This window comes from Amblyraja radiata, chromosome 9 (assembly GCF_010909765.2).
Source record: "Amblyraja radiata isolate CabotCenter1 chromosome 9, sAmbRad1.1.pri, whole genome shotgun sequence".
Taxonomy (NCBI): Eukaryota; Metazoa; Chordata; class Chondrichthyes; order Rajiformes; family Rajidae; genus Amblyraja; species Amblyraja radiata.
The window spans coordinates 12,152,970-12,178,011 of NC_045964.1; the positions used below are offsets into that span (position 1 = coordinate 12,152,970).

The 25,042-nt window shown below is 39.7% G+C and overlaps 1 protein-coding gene across 2 annotated transcripts in view; it reads right to left on the bottom strand.

Annotated features, from left to right (window-relative positions):
- Positions 1–25,042, bottom strand: part of dnajc17 (DnaJ heat shock protein family (Hsp40) member C17) — a 107,458-nt gene that overhangs the window by 30,344 nt on the left and 52,072 nt on the right. For both annotated transcript variants that reach the window (XM_033026690.1, XM_033026689.1), the window contains 2 exons: positions 23,078–23,158; positions 18,924–19,070 (listed from right to left, as the gene is read on the bottom strand). In XM_033026690.1, the coding sequence (XP_032882581.1) occupies positions 18,924–19,070; positions 23,078–23,158 (228 nt within the window). The remainder of the gene's footprint in view (positions 1–18,923; positions 19,071–23,077; positions 23,159–25,042) is intronic.

A 25,042-nucleotide genomic window follows, 5' to 3' on the forward strand; every position in this document is an offset into this window, starting at 1 on the left:
TGGTCATGGCTACATAAGCAGCGGGAAGTTTGCCAGCATTTTTAATGTGGTTTGAGCCGGTTTAACAATAGCACCAACCTAGCAGGGACAGGGTTCAAGCCTGGCCATTTGACTTGCACATAAACTCTCTGGATTTTTTCCCAGAGTAGATTTGCTACAGCAAACAAAAAGATTGCATAGATTTGTTTGTGAAACCAGGCAAGACATTGTGTTTTTACATGCATTGTACACCTATCTGACTTCAAACCAGTAGATTCCAACAGAGGTCAACAGTGAATGATTAGCAGTGGGAATGTTAACTGCTCCTTCCCAAAGCCAGGATGTTGTGAAGATTGAGATCAGTTAACAATGTGCAGGCTGGAAGTGAAACCTGGAGCTTTCTTTTGTGAGACCGTGCCTATTCACCAAAAAATCTCTGGAAGTTTACGGAGTGCAAATTGTCTATGGTTGGTAGCGCTCTTAACCGAGTCTCACGCAGTGAGTTCCAGTTCCAGTCTTACTCCAGAACACATTATTTATGCTAATATTCCAGTTCCGTATTCAGTAATCCAGTAATCCAGATTGACATCCAGTAATTGCCACATGATGCTCAAGAAGGAACTGCAGAAGCTGGGTTAAACCAAAGATAGAGACAAAACGCTTGACTAACTCAGCGGGTTAAGGAAAGGAGAAAAGGAATAGGTGACGTTTTTGCTCAAGACCGTTCTACAGTTTGGGTATCGACCCAAAGCGTCACCTATTCCTTTTCTCCAGAGATGCTGTCTGACCCGCTGAGTTACTCGAGCTCTTCGTGCCTAATTACCACATGATTACTTGTTTACCTCAGTACCTTCTTTAACTGAATCCACCTCTCTCAATAACTAGAAATGTATTGATTCGTGTTTTGAATATGCATAGAACTGAGCTGCCACAGTTCGTTAATGGAGAAAATTCCAAGGATTCAGTACCCACCAGGTGTGGATGAAAAAATTCTCATCTCTCCCCTCAAAGGCCAACCCCTTATTTTGAGATAATGACCCTTACTTCTCGACATCACAGCCAGGGTAAATCAACTGCACCGTACCTGATCAACCACTGAAGAATATTTGATGTTTCAGTGATATCACGCCTCCTTTTAATAAACTCTGGGAAGTACCAATTCATACTACTTAAATCTCTTCTCATATAATCAACCTGCCATCCCAAGAGTCAACTGGTGAAGCTGGGCTGCACTCCTGTTGCAGGTATACTGTACAGTGCCCTCCATAATGTTTGGGACAAAGAACCATCATTTATTTATTTGCCTCGTACACCACAATTTGAGATTTGTAATAGAAAATATCACATGTGGTTAAAGTGCACATTGTCAGATGTTATTAAAAGGTATTTTTATACATTTTGGTTTCACCATGTAGAAATTACAGATGTGTTTATACATAGTCCTCCCATTTCAGGGTACCATAATGTTTGGGACACATGGCTTCACGTGTGTTTGTAATTGATCAGGTATTTAATTGCCTCCTTAATGTAGGTATAAGAAAGTTCTCAGTACCTTGTCTTTCCATTATCTTTGGAAACTTTTATTGCTGTTTATCAACATGAGGACCAAAGTTGTGCCAATGAAAATCAAAGAGGCTATGAGACTGAGAAACAAGGAAAAAACAGTTAGAGCCATCAGCCACACATTAGGCTTAGCAAAATCAACTGTTTGGAACATCATTAAGAAGAAAGAGAGCATAGGTGAGCATATTAATCGAAATGGGACTGGCATGCCAAGGAAGACCTCCACAGCTGATGACAGAAGAATTCTCTCTATAATAAAGAAAAATCCCCAAACACCTGTCCGACAGATCAGAAACACTCTTCTGGAGTCAGGTGTGGATTTGTAATTGACCACTGTCTGCTGAGGACTTCATGAACAGAAATACAGAGGCTACATTGCAAGATGCAAACCACTGGTTTGCCGCAAAAATAGGATGGCCAGGTTGCAGTTTGCCAAAAAGTATTAAAAAGAGAAACCACAGTTCTGGAAAAAGGTCGTGGACGGATGAGACTAAGATTAACTTACATCAGAGTGATGGCAAGTATGGAGGAGAGAAGGAACTGTCCAAGATCCAAAGCATGCCACCTCATCTGTGAAACACAGTGGTGGGGGTGTTAAGGCCTGGGCATGTATGGCTGCTGAAGGTACTGGCTCACTTATCTTCATTGATGATAATAGCATAATGAATTCTGAACTGTATAGACACATCCTATCTGCTCAAGTTCAAACAAATGCCTCAAAATTCATTGGCCGGCAGTTCATTCTACAGCAAGACAATGATCCCAAACATACTGCCAAAGCAACAAAGGGGTTTTTTAAAGCTAAAAAATTGTAAATTCTTGAGTGGTCAAGTCAATCACCCGATCAGAACCCAATTTAGCATGCCTTTTATATGCTGAAGAGAAAACTGAAGGGGACTAGCCCCCAAAACAAACATAAGCTGCAATACAGGCCTGGCAGAGCATCACCAGAGAAGACACCCAGCAACTGGTGATGCCCATGAATCGCAGACTTCAAGCAGTCATTGCATGCAAAGGATATGCAACAAAATACGAAACATGACTACTTTCATTTACATGACATTGCTGTGTCCCAAACATTATGGTTCCCTGAAATGGGGGGACCATGTATAACCACTGCTGTAATTTCTACATGGTGAAACCAAAATGTATAAAAATGGCCTTTATTAAAATCTGACAATGTGCACTTTAGCCACGTATGATTTTTTTCTAATACAAATCTCAAATTGTGGAGTACAGAGACAAATAAATAAATGATGGGTCTTAGTCCCAAGCATTATGCAGGGCACTGTATGTAAGGAGAACACACCAATGCACTATTTTCCAGATACAGTCTCACCTGTGGTGCGAGTGGCACAACGGTAGAGCTGCTGTCTTACAGTGCCAGAGACCCGGGTTCAATCCTGACTATAAGTGCTGTCTTTAAGGAGTTTGTATGTTCACGCTGTGACAACATGTGCTTTCTCTGGGTCCTCCGGTTTCATCCCACACTCCAAACACGTTCAGGTTTGTAGGTCAATTGGCTTCGGTAAAATTGTAAATTGACCATAGTGTGTAGGATGGTGCTAGTGTACATGGTGATCGCTGGTTCCGCGCTGTTTCTCTAAAGTCTCAGCCTGTTGGAATAAAGTCCACATACGACCTGCCAAATTGTTTGAAAAGGACTCCTAAGAAGATTAAGGTAGTCCTACAACAACTTTCATTCCTTAGCCATCTGATCAAGGTTTGTGAGACTTTGCTGTAAGTGAACTGCTGTGTATTGTAACACTGACTAAACTTCAGAATTATTTAATTCTGACATCCTGACGTTGTGAAAGACACCATAAATATCTTATTTTGATGAGCAAATTAATAACAATGGGGGTAAATGTGGCCCCACTGAAAATCTCCGTAGGAATGAATATAAAGAGGTTTGGGCCAGTGGGATTTTATTTAATGAAATAGTTGGAAAGATGTAGACCAGTGAAATTATAAAATGAAGTGAATTGGAAGTGATTTGTTCATTGGTTATGTGAGCAGATCACTATAAGTGCACACTCCTTACCTGGCTTGCACAGTCCACACTTTTGAACAAGATCGACAGATATAATTTTATTTTCTGGCCAGATAACCTCTTCCATGGTGCTGATCAAGGTTATTTTGGAAATTGTTTCCATGTTGCGGTGTATCCCTCACATCAAACAAACTGCTTTGTGAAAATTCTGTGATAGTTTGAAATTAAAAATGATTGAGCAAGTTTATCCACGATCAGAAACAAAATTTCAGAATAATGTTGGCTCTTCATCAGTTGAAGAGCTGATGGATCTGTCTAGCGACCTGTCCTGTCAAATTGCTGGCAGTCATGTTCTCTGCAATAAGTTATCTCAAAACCCAAGCAGGAAAGCCCATTTAAGCCCTTTCTGCATCCCTCTGGTCTTTGGAACTGCTGTCCCATGAACTGTTGATCCCGTATTGTGCGGGCTTAATTGCTGGAGTATTTTCGTCCCAAGTGTACAATGTCACTGTCAGAACAATCCCCAGGGAATGCTAGAAGTTTGCTGTGGGTTGGTCACTGTCTGTGAGGAGTAAAACAATGTTGCTCTGTGTTGCTTCTATTGTTTTGCCTTAGGCAGCTGACTAACTAATCGTGATCATCAGCATCCAGCTTTGCAAATATAGTGATGGAGCAGAAATGTAGTGAAATCACGTCGTCAATCAATAGAAAAGTGGTCTGTATTAAGAAAAGGGCATGTTGTCTGACATTGCATAAATACAACTAAAAAATGCGGAATATAACTGGACATCCTGGCAGCAGGAATATTAATATTCCCAAAATTGATAAGGATTAGTTTCCAGTGGAAGCACTTCATGTGGTTAAAGTGGAAATAAAATCCTAGTTAAGTAATTAAGCCAGTAAACTAACATTTTGCTCCATAATATGCAAGTTCTCTGTGACTCCTTGCATGGAGAATGCTTATTGAAGCATTGGAGCAAAGCTGTGCCTATGACTGCATTTTCACAAAAGGATAGAGAATATTGGATTAGAAGAAGACTGTCAGTGAAAGCAGTATGGAGGAATGTAGACCTACTTCCCAAAATCCTCTGGTTTAAGAAAGAACAAAAAACTCAAAAACTAGCTCAAACCTAGATGATGTGTATCACAAATATTTGCTTCTCAAGCCAGACAAGCTGATTGGGCTATCATTTAGTTAATTTGCCATAGTAGGATCCTACTGTGAATAAACTGACCGTATTGGCTTACAGCACACTATGTGAGGTGCTTTAGAACATATTAAATACATGTGGTACTGAGTCCTTTATTGTGACAGTGTAGTTAAGTATTAGCCCCATTGATCTCAACATATTTCACATCTCATTACCACACCAATCACTGCAGCAAATTTCTCGTTCTTCAGTACATTATTCTATTAACTGCCTCTAATTAACCAACACTCGATTAGCTGTCAGTCTTGCCAACAGATTTTAAAACAACATGGTATAATATTGGTAATTTTTAAAGGTAATTGAATATTCCATAGCATAGGTTCACTTTAGCCAAGGCAGTTTCATCACACTGTTTCACAGATCAGAAGCGTCACATTCATGGATGATCCTTGCCCATTATCCATCAGCATAGATAAACCTTGGATGATCTCCCGTCCTAATCATGATGCAGTGGCCAATTGTAATTTCATCCCAATTGCCATCCCAATCATGATTGTCTAACTCATTTCAGGTAAAACAAGAAACCTAGAGATTAAATGGCATGACTCAGAAACACATTGTCTTTACAAACTGATCCATTAAAAAAACCTAAACATTTCATTGGAAATTTCCTATACTAGCTACGGTGATTACACTATCTGGACCAGACAAAGATGGCCGTTCTCAAACATACCTACTATCAACAAGTGCTACTTCTATAGTGCTATTATCATCACAATAACCCAACAAACAAATACTGACATGAATAAACAGCGTTTCAGGTTAGGACCCTTTATCAGACCGATTACAGTGGGGAGATCAAAACCCGCCTCACCTGTATCCGCCTATTACTTGCCTGGCTTTGCCCCACTCCCACCTCGGTTCTAACTTTCTCCTCCCAACTACAATTAGTCCGAAGGGTCCTGACCTGAACCATTACCTGTTCAGGTCCTCCAGAGATGCTGCTTGACAAACTGAGTTACTCCAGAACTTCGTGTCTTTTTTGTAAGCTAAAAGTCCCTTCTGTCTGAAAAAATACCAAAGCCGAGCCACATAAAATTTAGACAAAGAGATAGGAACCATGGTGGTGATAATGCTTTGGGAGGGAACTCCAGAGTTTAGGTCTTAAACCAAAGGCTTAACTACCAATAGTGGAGTGATTAAATTCGAAGGTCAAGAACTGGAGGAAGACACATTTTGGAGGGTTATTCGGTAAGGGGAGATTACAGAAATATGGGCAGCAAGACCATGAGGTGAATTTAAAATCAGCAAGGCTAACTTTAAAGTCAAGATTATCACACTCATGCCATATTCTTCAAATTGCTCACCGTCAGCGATCAACCACAAAGACACATTCGCTGGAAGACATGTCAGTGTATAACAACTCCCAGGCAGTTCACAAGCATTATGAAAAATGATTGATGGTAAAGTTTAACAGCATAGCTGTAAACTCAGAGAGGTTAGCATGACAGCTGTAAAACAACTTTGGTTCTCTCTTGCAGTTCATAATGTAACCTGAAACTCCAGGCGAGATTACTAGAGTGTAATCACTTCCAGCTCTCAATTACCCTCAAACGACTTTATAACGGCACATGGGAAATACTAAGTGTGCTTTGAATAATGCATGCATCAGGCTCATTGAAGAGTTAAGTAACTCCAAATGCAATCACACACGAAGAGTGAAACAAAGACAGGATGAGAAGCTTTCTCTTTTGGTTGCTTATATTCAGTTGATCACATAAGAGTTATTTACTTAAAAGGCAACTCATTTTAAATCCTGTACCTCAACTTCCAGAACACACAACTTCCCCTGGCCTACAGTTGGGAGTTGGACGATAATGACTTGGCAGCAGGACCACCTCCATTATGAGCTTTCCTGTCCCACTTGCAGGGACACGGCATATCCTTCTCCTGGCACGTCCTTACTTACCGCTAATCAGATTGGGGGGAGGAAGGGGAAGCAATGATATTCCTTCCGGGCAGAACATTAGACTGCCAAAATCAAACACCATCAAATCAAGCTCCAGGTTATCTTTGTAGTTTTGATCCTCAGCCAACCCTCCCATTATCTTTCCTCCCTGGCTACATTTATATAACACTTTAATTACCACTTCTGATAATGATTTGGATGCACTTTCAATTCACAGCTCAGATCAATGGGAGATATGAATACTAAGGCAAATGCTTCTGCAGAATCTTCTTACTGCTACTACATTCTGTAACTGTTCAACATTGTGTGCAGTTTTCTCATTTAGCTTGTCCCTTTGAGTGAAATGTTATTTTCTCAACAACTCTTAACTTCCAAGGAGCTGCAGTGAGTTTTTCCAGAGATTTGAGCAAACTCATAAGACATAGGAACAGAATTAGACCATTCGAATCTGCTCCGCCATTTGATCATGCCTGATCTATTTTTCCTTCTTAACCCATTCTCCTGCCTTCTCCCCATTACTTTTGACACCCTTACTAATCATCAACATATCAATCTCCGCATTAAAAATACCAAATTACTTGGCCTCCACCGCTATTTGAAGCAATGAATTCCACAGAATCACCTCCCTCCGGCTTAAATTCCTTATCTCCTTTCAAAAGATACATCCTTTTATTCTGAGGCTGTGGCCTCTGGTTCTAGACTCTGGAAATTACTGGGAACATCCTTTCCATGTTCTCTCTATCTAGGCCTTTTATTATCCGGTAAGTTTCAATGGGATCCCCTTCATCATTCTAAACTTCAATGAGTACAGGTCCAAAGCTATGAAATGCTCCTCATACGTTAACCCAAACATCCCAAGGATCATTCTCGTAAACCTCCTCTGGACCCTATCCAATGCGAGCACATACTCCTTCACATATGGGGCCAAAACTGCTCACAATACTCCAAATGTGGCCTCACCAGCACCTTGTAAAGTGATGGTGGATTTGGAGTCACACATAGGCCAGACTGTGTAAAGGTGCTAGATTTTATTCCCTCGAGGATATTGAATGAACCAGATGGCGTTTTAATGAAACTCTGGTCATTTCATGGTTACTTTTACTCAGATAAGTTTTTTCTTTGAAGACCAGATTTGTTTAATTATTTGGATTTAAATTCCCCAGCTGTTGTGGTGCGATTTGAACTCATGTCTCTGGATCAGTGTTCCAGGACCAGCGATACCAGTCCAATAACTTAACCATTAAGTCTACATAGCCCTATTTGATTTATTTGAAAGCTGAATTATGTTCTTGTGGGTTTGGGTGTGGTGGAAGGGTTGGGGTGGCATTGCAGTGACAGTCACTTTTTCAAACAATTGTAATTCTCAAAATAAACAATTTTAGGGTGTGTTAAAAACTCACCAGGGTGTTTCTTGAACTGTGGTTACAAAAGTGCAGATGCTGGAATGTTGCATAGAACATAAAGTGCTGGAGTAATTGAACAAGGGTCCCGATCCAAAACGTTGCCTATTCACATCCTCCAGAGATGCTGCCTGACCTGCTGAGTTATTCCAGAACGTTGTATTCTAGATAAGGAGAGTTTGCTTAGGCTGAATTTGATTTCCCTGGAGTGGAGGCGGCCAAAGGATTATCTGACAAAGCCATACAAAATTATGAGGAATAGATAAGGTAAATAGCAAGAATCGTTTTCTTATAAAGAAGGTGTCTATGAAGAGAGGGTATAGGTTTAATGTGAGGGAGGCAGTTCAGAGGGAATCAGAGGGAGAATTTTTTTCACAGAGGGGAGGTTGGAATCTGGAATGCACAGCCTGAGGAGGTGGTGGTTTGAAACAACTTTAGCGATTCCAAACCAAAATTGTTTATGCAATACTTTATAAGTGCATACATTGTTTTAGAGGAAATTTGTCCAGTTAGGTACACAATCCACAGTGAGAAAAGTGAGCAGCTAAGACTTTTATTGAGGTCCCAATTGAGAAGTTGAAGAACCTCTCCTGGTCTTTGGTATCTTTTATGACAATAGACAATAGGTGCAGGAGTAGGCCATTCGGCCCTTCGAGCCAGCACCGCCATTCACTGTGATCATGGCTGATCGTCCACATTCAGTACCCCGTTCCTGCCTTCTCACCATATCCCCTGACTCTGCTATCTTTAAGAGCTCTATCTAACTCACTCTTGAACTTCACATCCAGAGAATTGGCCTTCACTGCCTTCTGAGGTAGAGAATTCCAGATTCATAACTCTCTGGGTAGAAAAGCTTTTGCTCATCTCCATTCTAAATGGCCTACCCTTTATTCTTAAACTGTGGCCCCTGATTCTGGACTCCCCCAACATCGGGAACGTCAAGAAATGTTCCATATCTGTGCGATTTGAGTTTTATATAGCTTGCTGGTTTTGCATCTCTAATGATGCAGCACTCTGATGCTCCAACTAATGACCATGCAAATAATGACTAGGATGTGGATTCAAAATGAGAATTGGTTAACACATGGGCTTCACTCTCTAATTATTTTCCTATTCTCTAAGTACATTTCACCGAAAAAATACAACCAGTTATTACAATGGAGCAGGTTATTAACGAGTTTTATACATTTACCTAGCAAACATGCATGCGTTCTGGTCATGCCTTTACACTGAAGTGAAAACCTTGACAATGATTAGCCGTCTTGAACCAATCTTAATAGATGATGAAACCAATGGTCTACTCACTTGCTGATATCATCTCATTTAGCACAGAAACAAGATTGAACAAACACTGAAGAGGTTTAGATGGAAAGGAGCAAGAAACATTCCGAGACCAGCTGCAAAGTTCAATGAAAAGCAGAACTGTCTTTTGCCCCAGTTCAGGAAGCATTTTTTTTTTAAATCAAAGGGATGCTGAATAGATAATAAGGTATCCTGCAGAGGACATTTGTGAAAGAAAACACACCAAGATCTAAATTTCCAGTTCCCACTGTGAAAATGCTACATTCACACAATTCATTGAATTCAAAAATAATAACCAAAAAAAGAAAATTCAATATTTATTCCTGATCTAATTTCCTTGGATTTTTTTTAAATGGAGGGAGAAGTAACTCATACGGGACCAATGTTACCATAATCTGCCAGCTCAGCTCAACTTTCTGTTGCTTCCCATCCAGTTGTGGTTGCTTTGGAACTTTCCTTTGATTTTTCCAGCATTCATCTTGTTAACTTTACAATGGTTCTGTATGAAAAATTAATGAGTCTAAACAAAGACCCCTCTCAACAATGGAGACATACAGCAATATGGTGTGGAAACAGGCACATCACCCCCTCATCCATGCCAACCAAGGTGTCTTCCTGAGTTTGCTCCATTTGTCTACTTTTGGCTTATAACCTTCCAAACATTTTCTACTGATTAACCTATCCAAATTATTTTTTTTAAACACTGCAATTGTACATGCCTCCATCACTTCCTCTGTAACCTGCTCCATTCGCTCACCACATTTTAAGATAAAAAAATGGTCCATCAGATCTTCTTTAAACCCTTTCCTTATAACCTTACTTTAAACCTTAGGCATGTCGGCCTTCATAACAAGAGGAGTTGAGTATAGGAGCAAAGAGGTCCTTCTGCAGTTGTATAGGGTCCCAATGAGGCCACACCTGGAGTATTGTGTGCAGTTTTGGTCCCCTAATTTGAGGAAGGATATTAATGCTATTGAGGTAGCGCAGCATAGGTTTACAAGGTTAATTCCCGGGATGGCGGGACTGTCAAATGCTGAGAGAATGGAGCGGCTGGGCTTGTATACTCTAGAGTTTAGAAGGATGAGAGGATATCTTATTGAAACATATAAGATTATTAAGGTTTGGACACGCTAGAGGCAGGAAACATGTTCCCGATGTTGGGGGAGTCCAGAACCAGGGGCCACTGTTTAAGAATAAGGGGTAAGCTATTTAGAATGGAGACGAGGAAACACTTTTTCACACAGAGTTATGAGTCTGTGGAATTCTCTGCCAGACGGTGGTGGAAGCCGGTTCTCTGGATACTTTCAAAGGAGAGCTAGATAGGGCTCTTAAAGATAGCGGAGTCAGGGGATTTGGGGAGAAGGCAGGAACGGGGTACTGATTGGGGATGATCAGCCATGGTCACATTGAATGGCGGTGCTGGCTCGAAGGGCCGAATGGCCTACTCCTGCACCTATTGTCTATAAACCTATGCCCGCTAGTTTTAGACTCCCCTACCCTGGGGGAAAAAGAAGACTATGTCTGACCACATTTCTGCTCCATTGCGATTTTATAGACTTCAATAAAGGTCACCCCTCAGCCTCTTTTGCTCCAGGAAAAACAGTCCCAGCCTATTCAGTCTCTCCTCATAACTGAACCAATACACTTGTGAATGTTTTCTGAGCCCTTCTTCTTGGTCCTCCAAAATATTCCAAATGGAATTTAAACTGGAGGTGGCAGAGGGTGGACTTCAGCAAAAACGGATTCTTGGAGAAGAGCTACCTTAAATTTAGTTGTGTCTGGTTGAGTAACTATGGTAGGGTAAAGACTATTCCATGCTTTAATTGTGCAGGGGAAGAGTGAATTGCTGTACACATCTGTCTTGGTAGCTGGCATCTCAAATTGGATCGAATGGCCTCGACTGCTTTTAATAGGTTTGGGTTTGGTGTAGGTTTGGTAAGCTATGTCGAGCTGACTATTTAACATCTTGTAAAAACAGGTCAAACGGTGAGCTTTACGTCTGTCTTGGAGAGGGTTCCATCCCAGTGAATTCAGAAGTTTGGTAACACTCACTTCTCTCTCATAGGTATTTGTAACAAATCGAGCTGCCTGTCTTTGGACACGTTCGATGGAAGAAATGTTTCTATTCGTGTATGGGTCTAGCTTAATTACATTCTTCTCTGAGCACGGAAGCCAGAACTGCTGTGGAAGTCTCAAAACTTGAAGGTGCTTTATTTATTAAATACATTTAATAAAGTCACTAACGAGCACCTTCCATGCCACAAAACCATTTCGAACACTGTTACGACCTCTGTTGCGTCTCTTTGGTTCTGCGTCAAGTTCCAATACCATACACTCCACTACACCCCGGCCCCTGAGGCACATACCATTAACACATCGTTCCCTCACCTTTGTTTTCCGTTAAGTGCAAAATTCCACCTGCTTCTTAAATTATTTCAGTGTCATTCACCCTTGAGTCTTTATCACAAAATTTCATTCACCCTCGACTAAATGTTCTTATGTTTTTTGGTACTTTTCGTCCCTTGTGTAAAATTTCAAATATAATTTATTTTGTCACATGAGCAAAAAACATAAATTAACTAATTTCTTGTGTTTATTTTTTTCAACTTTTTGAACATCCTAAAAATATGTGAAGGAAACTAGGAGTGAAAAAAGTTTATTGACCACTGGAGTTGGAAAATCATTCTATTAGAATGATGAAAAACCATTCCAACGTCTAAACACTGGGCTTCAGCCCCATCCTACCCTTTCGGGCTTTGATTATTGCAGTTTTTTTCTTGATAAACTAGCTCAAAAAAACATGGAGTATGTGATTTAATATATCAGTATCCAACTAATATAACTTTCTATAACTCTCCCCGACAAAAACTCACAATACCACCAAATACCAACTTTGGTAGCTAAATTGCTACATGAAGTAAAGTTACAGTTCAACAGTTGCCTACGGTGATCCTCCAGTGTTGCCATTTATACATTTATGATCCCACCAGCTCCTCTGGTCTTCCCTATAAGGTTATATTACAGTAAATTTGGGAAATATCCTGCTACTTTGAAATTAGAAAACCATAGTTAGAAAGAAAAAAACATCAAATTTCCAGCTCCACAGCCATTAAAACCAATAAGAGCTTACTAACCACCTTAATGGCAATGCCTTTTTTAAGTATAGAAAAAAAACATATAAATATCTGAATAAATTAAGTCATTCCCCCTTCAATCACCCCTCTAGTTTCATTCACCCCAAAATAATTTCATTCACCCTTGGGTGAACCAATCACCAGTTTAAGAAGCACTGCCTTAGCTCATTGCGGCACTCAGAAACCGCCAGCCAGAAACCACTATTGAGCACAGGTACCTTCATTATCCATGTATCCTGTGGGGCCAGGTTGCAATCTAGTGTCGGGATTATTAACATACTAATTATCCCTTACCTTTTGTACCCGGTTAAGGACGGAGCCAAAAAGTCTCGACCTTTGTGCAATGAAAAAGTAACGTATAGATTCTGTCATTTACATATCAATCTACCTCACCCTTGTACTTCCTTAGTAATTATCTTTTTGCTGTATAAATGCTCTACTGTACCAACTTAATTTTGGAGTTGTGATCGCAGCCTTTGACTGTGACACTCTCTCCTTCTGCAAGTAAAATAAACTCACTGCTGATGGTTAATCAAGTCGTCCACGAGTCTTATTGAAGAGTTTGACTTCGACTGCACACAATACTTCAGAAGAGTCGCACCAGTGCCTTACACAGCTTTCAAATAAACTAGACTGGTCAATTTAATGATGGGTACACACATTTTCTGACACTAATTCCAGCATGAGCTGGGTCCAATTGGATGGGAAATGGGATCTGTTGTGTGTTTGATTAAATCGTACACTTTATGTTTAATTCAGCACTGTAATGACCTAATGATTATTCACTGGTAGTGCACTATCATCCAACACCACGCCAAACTTCCTACCACCCTGTCCCTCCTCCTTCACCATGCAACTGGCCAGTAGAGGGTCATGCTTAAGTAAAGCCAGGAAATATACAAGAATTTGCAAGAACTGCTGCTGATGATGAAATGATCATGATGGCAGACCCACTTATTACAATGAACACATGATCGGAATTTATGCGTGGCTTAAGGGCCTGTCCCATTTGGCGACTTTTTCGGCGACTGCTGGCAACAGTCACAGTCGTAGCAGGTCGCCCTAAAAAGCGGCGACTGGACCTCCCCCTATGACAATGTCTACGACAACCTACTACCTAGTCGACGTTAAGCTAAGGCAAGCTACCGACAACCGGCGACCTAATCGTCGCGACTTAGGATGTCCACCTACGACAACACCTACAACAACCGAAGTCAACCTCCGTCCACCCGCGACAAGCTACGATAAGCTAAAACCCTGTCGGCGAGAACTGAAGACTGCTCTTGAAGCCAGTACCTGTCGCCGGTTGACGATGGTATTCGCCAATGGAATTCACCGAAGTCCGCACCCGGCAACAACCTGGGTCATCCTGGCGACAACCTACGACAGCACCGACGACAAAAGACAAGCTACGTCAAAAGCCCAGTCACCGAAAAGTTTTGACATTTCAAAATCCTGCGGCGACCAAAAATACGTTACGACTCTTTAGGCGACTTGAGGAGACTACTCACGACCATACAGGCGTCATCCCGCGACCATGTGAAAATAGCCCAGTCACCTGTAGTAGCTGAAAAAAATCGCCTGTGGGACAGGGGCATTAGGCTGCCATCTACAACACCATTATGAGCACAATTTGCTTTCACTTTTTAGAGGTACTCAAGCTTACTGATAACTTTTGTTGAGTAATTGTTGGCAGAACCAGCATTTCCAGCAAAAATCTAATTCCACAGCAAAGGCGTTGTAAATAGTTTAAGACTATAAACAAATTAATAGTAATAGTAAATAGTTTAAAAATATCAGCTAGTGCAGGAACTGGCAGGCTTATTGGGCATTACTCCCTGGCATTACTGCTGGCAAGGAATCATAGTAAATTATAGTAAATAGAAAATGCCTCTCTTCAAAGATTACTTCCATTTAAGTGATATGAGTGGTGGATGGGAAAGGAGGGGAGGAGGAAAGAGAGGATGGGTGGAGCATTCCCTCTTAAAGATAAAACACTAATATGACAGTGATAGTTCAGAGGTTTGTGATAGACTCGACAGTGGCATTTAAGAGGAGTTTGGAGAGGCACATGGATATGCATGGCATGATTAATGATGGAAGGATGTGAATGATGGAAGAATGAGAGGCAGATGAGATTAGTTTATCTTGGCATCATGTTCAGCACAGGTATTGTGAGGTGAAGGGCCTGTTCCAGTGCTGTGTTGTACCATGTTCTACGTTCTATGATAGAATGCACCCATACTAAATCCTTTTCACAAGTAACTGCGGGTCTCTACACTTCCTTACATTCCCCATTTGCCCTTTTGCAAAAGTAAAGAGAACTCTTTTGAAGGAAGTCATGAAGAGCTTTGATGAAAGACAAACAGGTATTGGCCACTGTGTAAACTGTACATGCAGCTGGAGCAATGCCTTAAGTTGACAACACTATGGATTTTTGCCAGAAATGCTAATTCTTTGTTCTCCATCAAAATGACAAATGCACCAATTTTTTATTTTTTATTTTTTTTAAATAGGAACAAGATGTACATCTTGCATGCATCACTCCTGTAAGGATATCTTTTGACTTTCCCGATACTTGGGCTGGGATCTTTCTGAAGGATTTCAAAATGAAAATTAGACAAAGACGTTGTTCTTTTTGTATTTAACTGAATTTTTGACCTTGTTTGCCCAAATCAGGGAGTGATTTATTTCTTAAAAATACATAACTGAGCTAATTTGGTGCGAGTTACCATTCAACTCATGACTTTAAAACTACAGCAAAACAAAAAGCATCTCTGCATTCACAGCTGGCGTGGGAATTATTTTAAAGTGCCTAGCAATACTGCTGCTTTGAGATGGCAGCCTGCTGCTGGTGGTTACTGCCCTTTTCCCCATCAGCATGTAAACCTATAGCTGGAAATGTTCAGTAGTTCTGTCTGCAACACCTTGACAGCAATGCCAAGAGTTTTCAATATTAAGAACAAATCAGACCCCAGAGATTAAATTTCAGCCAGTAACACTTCATACTGTGTTTAGAATTTGGTCTCTGGTGGAATTGGAGCCTTCAGCATGCGACTTGTGGGCGAGTTGGAAAATTGCTTGCAGTTATCACCCACATTAAACAACAATGGAGTTTTTACTGCAATATTTAATCATAGAAGATCTTTAATCTACAGAAACTTGAATAAAGAGAAAACCAGAACTATGATTCTATCACATTGCAGGATTTTGTGTAAATCCCACACAAAGGATTTGAAAATAAGTTACTTTGCTTCAGGACAATTACCGGCACAAGTATTTTATCCCAGTCTAATAAATCATCTGCTAAGTTATTAAGACATCGAAAGAACACCTCATGACCAAGACGTCAGAAATCCACTTGACCCATGTAACAGTGAAAAGCGAGATAAATTATAGACTGAGAATTTTTTTTAAATCTGCAGATGTTGGACAACTAAATTGGTTATGCTGGAAGTACTCAACAGCATTTGAGAATGAAAAACAGGTAACATTTCAGGTTGAAGGATCTTTGAACAGAAACATTAACTCGGTTTCTCCTTCCACTAACGTTACAATATCTGCAGAGTGTTTCCAGCATGCTCTATTTTTATTAAAATTTACTCAGGTGTTTTGAAAAAGATATTAAGCTAACAGGCAGGCATTAGGGGAAAATTGCAAGGGCTTTGGTTGAGGTGAAGAGATCCTGGAGAACAGTTTAAGTAGGATAACTGAACAATGTAAAGAAATATTCTTGAATTTGTATACAAAGATTAACTGTACAGAATGAGCCAAGTGAATCTGAATTTGCTTTGCTCCACATATCTATCTATCTATCTATCTATCTATCTATCTATCTATCTATCTATCTATCTATCTATCTATCTATCTATCTATCTATCTATCTATCTATCTATCTATCTATCTATCTATCTATCTATCTATCTATCTATCTATCTATCTATCTATCTATCTATCTATCTATCTATCTATCTAATATTAAAACTGTGTGTGTGTCTGGCTGTGTGGCTGTGTGTGTTTCTGACTTGTGGCTGCCAGCCTTTGATTCGTTGCCACGCCAACACCCGACCCACAAACGCCCTGGTTTTTCCATTTCGGTAGAGATTTCACTTTTCATTCCAAGTATCCACTCCTCATTAAATGTTGTCGTGTTTATGTACACATTTTTAATAAAATCCTTGTTCCCCCCCCCCCCCCACTCCACTCACTCATTTTGTCGCCTCCTGCTGGCCAGCGACCATAACGGCTGCTGGCGCCCGCATCTTGCCTCAAAGACGCCATTTGAAAACAGCCGCACTGCTGATTCCTGAGCCGCTTGAGTTGGAGGACCACGTCTCCCGTGGGGGCTACGGGTAGGGAACGGCTGCGTTGGGGGAGCAGACTTGGTCTAGTCTTCTGCACTTGGTCTAGTCTTCTGTAAAAGTCCAGCAACTCAACAATGTACACCAATTAGGATCACCTCAGTATATTTACAGAGTATGATAACATTTAAAGCATATGTGGCTTGCGTTATGGGGGAGGATTATCACATTGTACTCAAGGATTATGCTTAATACAAATAAATAAACACTGAGAGTCAATTCTGTAAAAGGACGATCAAGTCCATCTCAAGAAATAAGTGATACCACTGAAACAAACAGTTTATCTGGAGAAAACCCAAATCTGAAACATTGAAATAAACATTATTGTTGCATACAGAATAAGGAATGGACCCTTCATGTCTATGCCAGACCCATGGTATGATATCTCAAGTCATTGATAATTAAAAATTATCTTTTTAAAATACATCCAATTTCTAACAACTCCCAATGTAAGATTAAATATTGGTAATGGATGTAAAATGTTTTCCATTAATTAATTAGATTCACCAACCTGCTGGAAGAATTTCCCATTCTTTATTAAAGGCTTTCAATTTTTCGATTTAGTCTTTGTATTTAAAAAGCAAGCTGAATTTCTGCCAGGTAGACTGGGGTCTCCACAATAGCTGACATATCTACCAACTTGCTTTACTCTTTAAGGGCTCTTATTCCGAGAGCTGATTGTGTAAACAGGACAGGAGATCAATTCCTGTTGAATTGCAGATAGACACAAAATGCTGGAGTAACTCAGTGGGACAGGCAGCATCTCTGGGGGGAAGGAATGGGTGAAGTTTTGGGCCGAGACCCTTCTTCAGACTGACGGCAGGGGGGAGGGAGATAGATAGATAAGGAAGTGTGAAGGAGTGAAATAGGGCAAAGGGAATGGACATCAAGGAAAATGTAGTATAGATCATTGTTAGCTGGGAGAAGGGAACACCAAAACAAACAGATAAAATGTAGTCAGACAGTAAGGCTGGTTGGAGAACTGGGAAGGGGGAAGGATGGAGAGAGAGGGGATGACATAGATCGTACTTTGCTCTTCAAAGATGAACTTTTTATAATATCTTACCCAGTGTGTCAGTTTTAATTATGCCCTAAATAATGGAGTGGTTTGAATCAGCAGATTGCTGACTCATAGATATTTGGCAGCCCTAAAGGGCTTTTAAAGGATTGCTTTTAGATTATTAAACAAGGATCATGACTAAAATGGCCATGTTGCATTATTAAACAATATGTGTAATCAGGTAATATGCCATTGGGTGACACACCTTCCAGCCCCAGAGACACAGGTTCGACCCTGACAAAAGGTGTCGTCTTTATGGAGTTTGTACGTTCTCCCTGTGAACTGCGTGGGTTTATCCAGGATCTCCGGTTTCCTTTCACACTCCAAAGACGAACAGGTTTGAAGGCTAATTGGCTTGGTATAATTGTAAATTGTCCCAAGTGTATGTAGGATAGTGTTAGTATGTGGGGATCGCTGAACGGCGCAGACTCGGTGGGCCAAATGGCCTGTTTTCACGTTGTCTCTCAAAACTAAACTAAAAATCCAATGGACGGGACACAATGTTGTCTTTTGGTATCAAAGACATTTTATAAGCTCTGACAATATTTTTCTGGGGAAAAGAAAACCCCACATTCTTTTACATATCTCTTGAAAGTTGCTGAGGTGTAATTCATAATTGCCAATCTGCCTCAAATATCAGAACGATTTACCTCATTGAGCCCAGAACTGATATGTCAGCAGATAGCTAAAGTCAAATCCAATGCATTCAAATGTCTGCACGCATTTTCCTACAGGAGTGACTGTATATAATTTAGGACTAAAAACTGCAGCTAATTTTTCACCTACCTGCATTAGAGATTGAAAAACATACGGTAGAGGGCCAAGTACGCTGTCTATCTGTCAGTCTATCTGAAGATTTCAATTGTTAAGGCACTTAGACAAATGGTCTGACACGAGAAGCACCAGTGCAAAATATTTACGTCACATCACAGCTGCCTGCCTGTGTTCCAATTGAAATAGGGTGTTATGATTACACCGCAAAACCCGCAAATGTATTCAATGCCATCCTACCTGTAATGGACTGTGTGTACTGCTTTCCACAAAAGACGACGAGATGTTTGCTGGGTTGTTTGTGTTGCTTGTAGGGGGCTGCCCTTCCAGCCAGGAAATCTTCAAGGGGTTATTTATTAAACCAGTCTCATTCTTGAAAGCCAGCTCCTGCTCAAAGTGAAGAGAGAATGATTTGGCATTGATCATATTTGAGCCAATAACCAGTTCTCCCTAAAGCTTCTAATCAGCACCCTACTCTGTGCGTGATGCCGCAACCTCAATGGAGCATTGAGAGACAAGAGAGTGTCAAGAGTTTTTAAATTGTCAATATTCAATGAGACTGGAACAATGAAATTCTTACTTGCTGCAGTTTTACAAGCACATTAAATGCAACACAACAAATATAGATACAATAAATTGTCCGTTAACCTAAGTGATGATATGTAGTGCCTAGGTATGTGGTGCAACCTTAGACAAAGTCTATAGTAGGTTGGTGCTGAGGTAAGGTTGTAGTTAGGGTTGTGCACAGTGGTTAAAAAATTGGCGTTTGATGGTTAACTGCTCTTAGGCTCCTGTACCTTTTTGTTAATGGTTGCAGTGAGAGGAGTGTGCGGTGATGTGTCTCTTTAATTAGCTGAGGCATAAACCAAAAGAGGTCGGGGGACTTTCACTTCCGAATTTTATGTATTATTACTGGGCAGTGCATATTAAGAATATGATTTATTGGTTGGATAGTTCTACCCAACAGACAGAATGGATAAAAATGGAGAAGGAGGATTGCCATCCTTGTAATATAGGAACGATCCTCTTCTCCCCAAAAAAACTGAATAACACAATATATAAGAAGAACCCAATTATATATGGTACAATAAGAATTTGGAAACAAATAAAATTATCTTTAAAATTAAGAAATCTATCACTGTTAATGCCAATAGCGAATAACCTTTTATTTAAACCATCTCTTATTGATAAGACATATAACCAATGGGAAAGTCTCGGAATTAGAAGGATCGGGGATATGTACGAAATGGGAAACCTACTATCATTCCAACAACTACAATTAAAATTTAAATTGAAAAACAACCAATATTCTAAATATCTTCAGATTTGTGATTTTGTGAAAAAATATATACAAGGATATCAAAAAGTAACTCCTGACTTATTGGAAGAAGCAATGAATATTGAAGCTGACTCACAAAAATTAATATCATATTTATATAATAGTATTCTAAATATAGACCTACCATCGACAGAGGTACTTAGAGAAGAGTGGGAACGGGAACTAATGATAAAAATTACGAAGGTTAAATGGGAAAAATACCTGATATATATTCACAAATGTTCAATTAATGTAAGACATAATCTAATTCAATTTAAAATTGTACATAGATTATATTATTCAAAAACAAGATTGAACATATTTTATCCAAATATATCCGCCACTTGTGATAAATGTCTAGCCCAAAAGGCAACTATAACACACTCCTTAGTTTCCTGCATAAAACTTTATAGATTTTGGAATGATATTTTTGAAATATTTACAAAATTATTCAAGACAAGAATGGAACCTAATACTGAAATGATTATATTTGGTGTAATGGAAGATGGGAATAAATTGAACACATCTCAAAATCTATTCCTTAACTATGGTTTAATAATAGCAAAAAAATTAATACTTAAATTTTGGAAGGGTACATCAATACCAACGCTTAAAATGTGGATTGCAAGCATGTTGGACACCGCTCATCTTGAGGAAATGCGATTCCTCCTAATGGATAAATCAGACCAATTCATAACGAGTTGGTCTCCATTTGTCGTTTTTTTGGAAACATATGGTGCAACACAATTGTAAAAAAAAACTGTTTCAGGACTGGACGAAGGTTGGTCAAGATTATAAATAATGATCTCCTTTTCTTTTTTCTTTTATTTTCTTTTCTCTATTTTCTCTCTCAACTTTCTTCATTTACTCGTTTTCTTTCTTCACACACTATATATTTCACATCTTTCTATCCTTTACTATCTAACTTCTTTTTCTTATTCTAATCTTTTTTCAATGTAACAAAAAAAAAAAAAGAAGTTGTACATAAAATGTATTATGAAAATATATATTAGGCACTTTGGTGCCATATGACTGTACTTACTTCTAATAAAATAAAACGGCCTTTAATCCATTCAATTTACCCAACACCACTTCCCGGCTAACCTGGATTTCACTCAATTCCTCCAACTCCTTTGACCCGCGGTCCCCTGCTATTTCCGGCAGATTATTTATGTCTTCCTTAGTGTAGACGGAACCAAAGTAGTTATTCAATTGGTCCGCCATATCCTTGTTCCCCATGATCAACTCACCTGTTTCTGACTGCAAGGGACCTACATTTGTTTTAACTAATCTCTTTCTTTTCACATATCTACGCATTGTCTACCGCTTTCTGCAGCCTCCTTTGTTTTTTGGCGTTTTAATGACCAAACCACATCATGATACAACCACTCAGTTTGCTCTCCATCATACATCGTTGAAAGTTCAATAAGTGTATTTTGGGGCATGACGAATCCACTCAAAATACAGAAAAAGTAGAGGTTTGGTTGATCGTTGTTTGTAATTGCAACAATGTGCTGGGCTCAAGACACATCATCAGAGATATGCACACCTAGGAACTTGAAACTGTTGACTCTCTCCACTGCAGTCCTGCCGACAAAGACAGGTGCTTCCTTTCCAGAAGTCACCTATCAGCCAAATTAAATCTGGGCTATAATTTCTTGCACAAGTAAATAGGCTGCTGGCACATCGTTTTATAGTTAAATATGAAGATTCATTAGACTAAGCTTGCAAAGGAGTCCTTCTTGGCCAAGTAAATGTCTCAAGAGCACTTGGGAGTCTGTTGAGATTGATGGGGTTTATACCAGAGATGATGAGCAATTGTTCATCCATTTTTATTCTGATGCTTAAACAGGCACTATATGTAATAGTAATGCCAATCACATGATCCAGAAAAATTGGGGGGTAATCCAATCAAATAAATCATTGGGAATGATCTGGAATCATCTGCACTATTGAGCAAAAATATTATTCTTACATTTCTGAAGGGCAGTGGCCTGCAGTGGCAACAGGCACCTAGTCATTTCTGCATTGGCTGCTGGGAAACAAGTCAGACCTTCAAGAACACGCTCCATGGCATCCAAAGCAAAGCAGCGTAAAAAGTGCCATGGAGATGAGAGAAATCAGGTGGCTGTGGGTGAGAATGGATATGGGTCACGGCATTCTCGAGCTGGTCTGGGTCACCTCATGCCCAAGCCACAGCGAGATACAAACTCACCAAGGCACCAGTAACCATGGTATCTTGCACTATGTTGTTATGTAATCCTCAGCAGCATTGCTTGTGGACATAAAGGGGGAGAGCAGAAATCTGGCAGAGGTTGAGGGCCAAATGTCGATGGCTCTGCTGGGACTTTAATTTGGAATTTTGTGGACTTGCGGCGGTGTTTGCTCCTTGCCTCAATTTGTGAAATATGCAGATGGTACCTTTAATAACAAATTTCTGTTGGTATGCAAAAATGGCTATTGAGCATCTGATGATGTCTGGTATCAGATGCATGTAGTGTGCAAAGACGAAAACTGGCCAGAAGCATCAGGACCAATTTCCTAATGGATTCTCATCAACCTGCAAGTAATTGCTTGTGCAATCCAACACACGCAAAATAGTTTTTATGTACATATTCAATTGTTAAAAAGAACCTATGCAAATTGATCAAATTTCAAAGGATTTCAAAGAGCAGCTGTTTTTTAAAAAAAGCTAAACCTGGCAGCTTGGCCTCTTAAACAGAAATAATTCAGTCTCCTGTGTTTTGTTATATGTTGTATATGGTTTCATCCAGCTTGAAATTCCTGTGGCATGGTGATGTGGACTTATTATTGTGCTGGTATGTGAATAGTGGATCAGAACACTCTAATTTGTTAGTATGAGCAATTTGTACATACTAGAATTAATGGGAAAGGAGATGGAAGTTTTTTTTAAATAATGTCACCCAAATGGCTCAGCGGAAAGCTCTGGGGAGTGTTCAGAGTGACAAGGTTATAGAAAACACACAAAGATCACACCACTTACAGAAAAGATAAGAGGAAGAACAACTGTTTGTCTATCAACTTCAAATGGAAAAATATAGAGTGCAATACTCACAGCGGTCTTAGTTGAGGAAAATTCCACTATAGCACTGCCTTTCTTTTTATTGGATATAATCAAGTTTAAAACTTCGCCATACTGCAGGTAATAAAAAGCCATCAATCAGTATCTACCGGTTCAGGTCTTTATAGAATTAATCTTCATCACAGTCATTGTTTAACAACAAAATTCCAATTCACTGGAGAAAGCATGCATGATAATTAGCTAAACATCAGGAGTTTCAAACACCAGTGAGAAAGATTTGAATTAATCATATTTTAAATATAAAATGTGCACATGTGTATAATGTGTATAAAATCTGTTTAGATCAGTCAATTGATTTATAATTCTCTTCACTTTTAGCTCATTAAGCTTTTTGCACTTCTATCATTATTTTGTTCTTCTGTACGTAGCAGAGATTGAAGAGAAGCACGAAGAAAACAAATTCTTTACGTGTTACATTAATTTTTCCATGAAACTATAATCGCCAGGACTAGAGGGTCTGAGCTATAGGCAGAGGTTAAGTAGGCTGGGACTCCATTCCTTGGAGTGCAGGAGGATGAGGGGTGATTTTATAGAGATGTACAAAATCATGAGAAGAATACATCAGGTAGACACACAGTCTATTGCCCAGAGAAAGTGAAATCAAGAGTCAGAGATCATTGGTTTATGGTAAAGGGGGAAGATTTATGGGAAAAGATTTAGTAGGAATCTGAGGGGTAACTTTTTTTACACAAAGGGTGGTGGATGTTTGGAACAAGCTGCCAGAGAAGGTAGTTGAGGCAGGGACTATCCCAACATTTGAGAAGCAGTTAAAAAGGCACATGGACAGGATAAGTTGGAGGGATATGGACCAGATGGGTGGCAGGTAGGACTAGTGTAGCTGGAACATGTTGGGCCGGTGTGGGCAAGTTGGGTCACAGGGCCTATTTCCACACTATATCACTAAACAGCAATTAAACTGATGATTGTTGAAGTCAGTAGAAGATTAAAGGTTAGTAATTTTCCCCTTAGATCTATTTTGCAATCTGTTTAGATCAGTCAACAGAACTCAGTTCTATAACTCTATCTTAAAATGCTAAAATAATGTTCACTGAAGTGGACCAGCAATTGAGAAATTCTGAATTCAAATCTTGGCTGGGCAAGTTGTAAAATTCAATGACATTATTTATGATGAGCATAGAGGATGGAGAGGAAGAGTACATCCGGTAGAGGTGGGTTATAGAGGTTTCATAGCATGATCGACCATGTCACTATTTGGAGAACTAGGAATTTGTGGACCGAGTTTCCGTCAAGCCATAAAGGAGATGTCAGAGGCAGCAGAGCAAGGCAGTAGGTGGATTTGGTGGAGAAGAAACAGTGTCGGTTGGGGGAGGAAGAAAATGTATACTGCACGGTTCGTGTATTTTTTTGTAAGTTTATTCCATGTAAGTGTATCACAGTTTTATTTACGAGGATGATATTTGTGGCGCTATGATTGATAACGAGTTAGAATAAGTGTAAGACAGGATGCAAGTGTTTAGCATTTGTTTGAGTGAATTAATCATCTGTAGTTTCCTTTATTTAGTAGATACTGATAGCATAGGCGGCGAGAGCAGGTATTGAGGGGATTGGTTTTGGGATTCCAGAACTAACTGTTGAGCCTTCCCGAGGTGCCATGGGGCTAACTCAATGAAACACCAGTGAAGGGAGGTGTCCACTTCATAACTCCAATGATACTGGCATCTATACAATCAGTTTTTATATCCTTGTTAGCATGTAGATAGCTTATTATTACATTTGGAGTTAGTTATTGTTCTATAGTATAAGTGTGTATAAGCAGTTTAGACCACTTTGGCTTTTGGCGTGTTTCTCTTGGTTGAGCGCATGGTGTTCTAACGCATAACTTTTGAGTTTTAGTAGTAATTTAAGTAATGTCCATGATTTAGCATCAGGAAAATGACCATTGAGATGCCATGTTATTCTTAAAGAAAGAATAAAAAA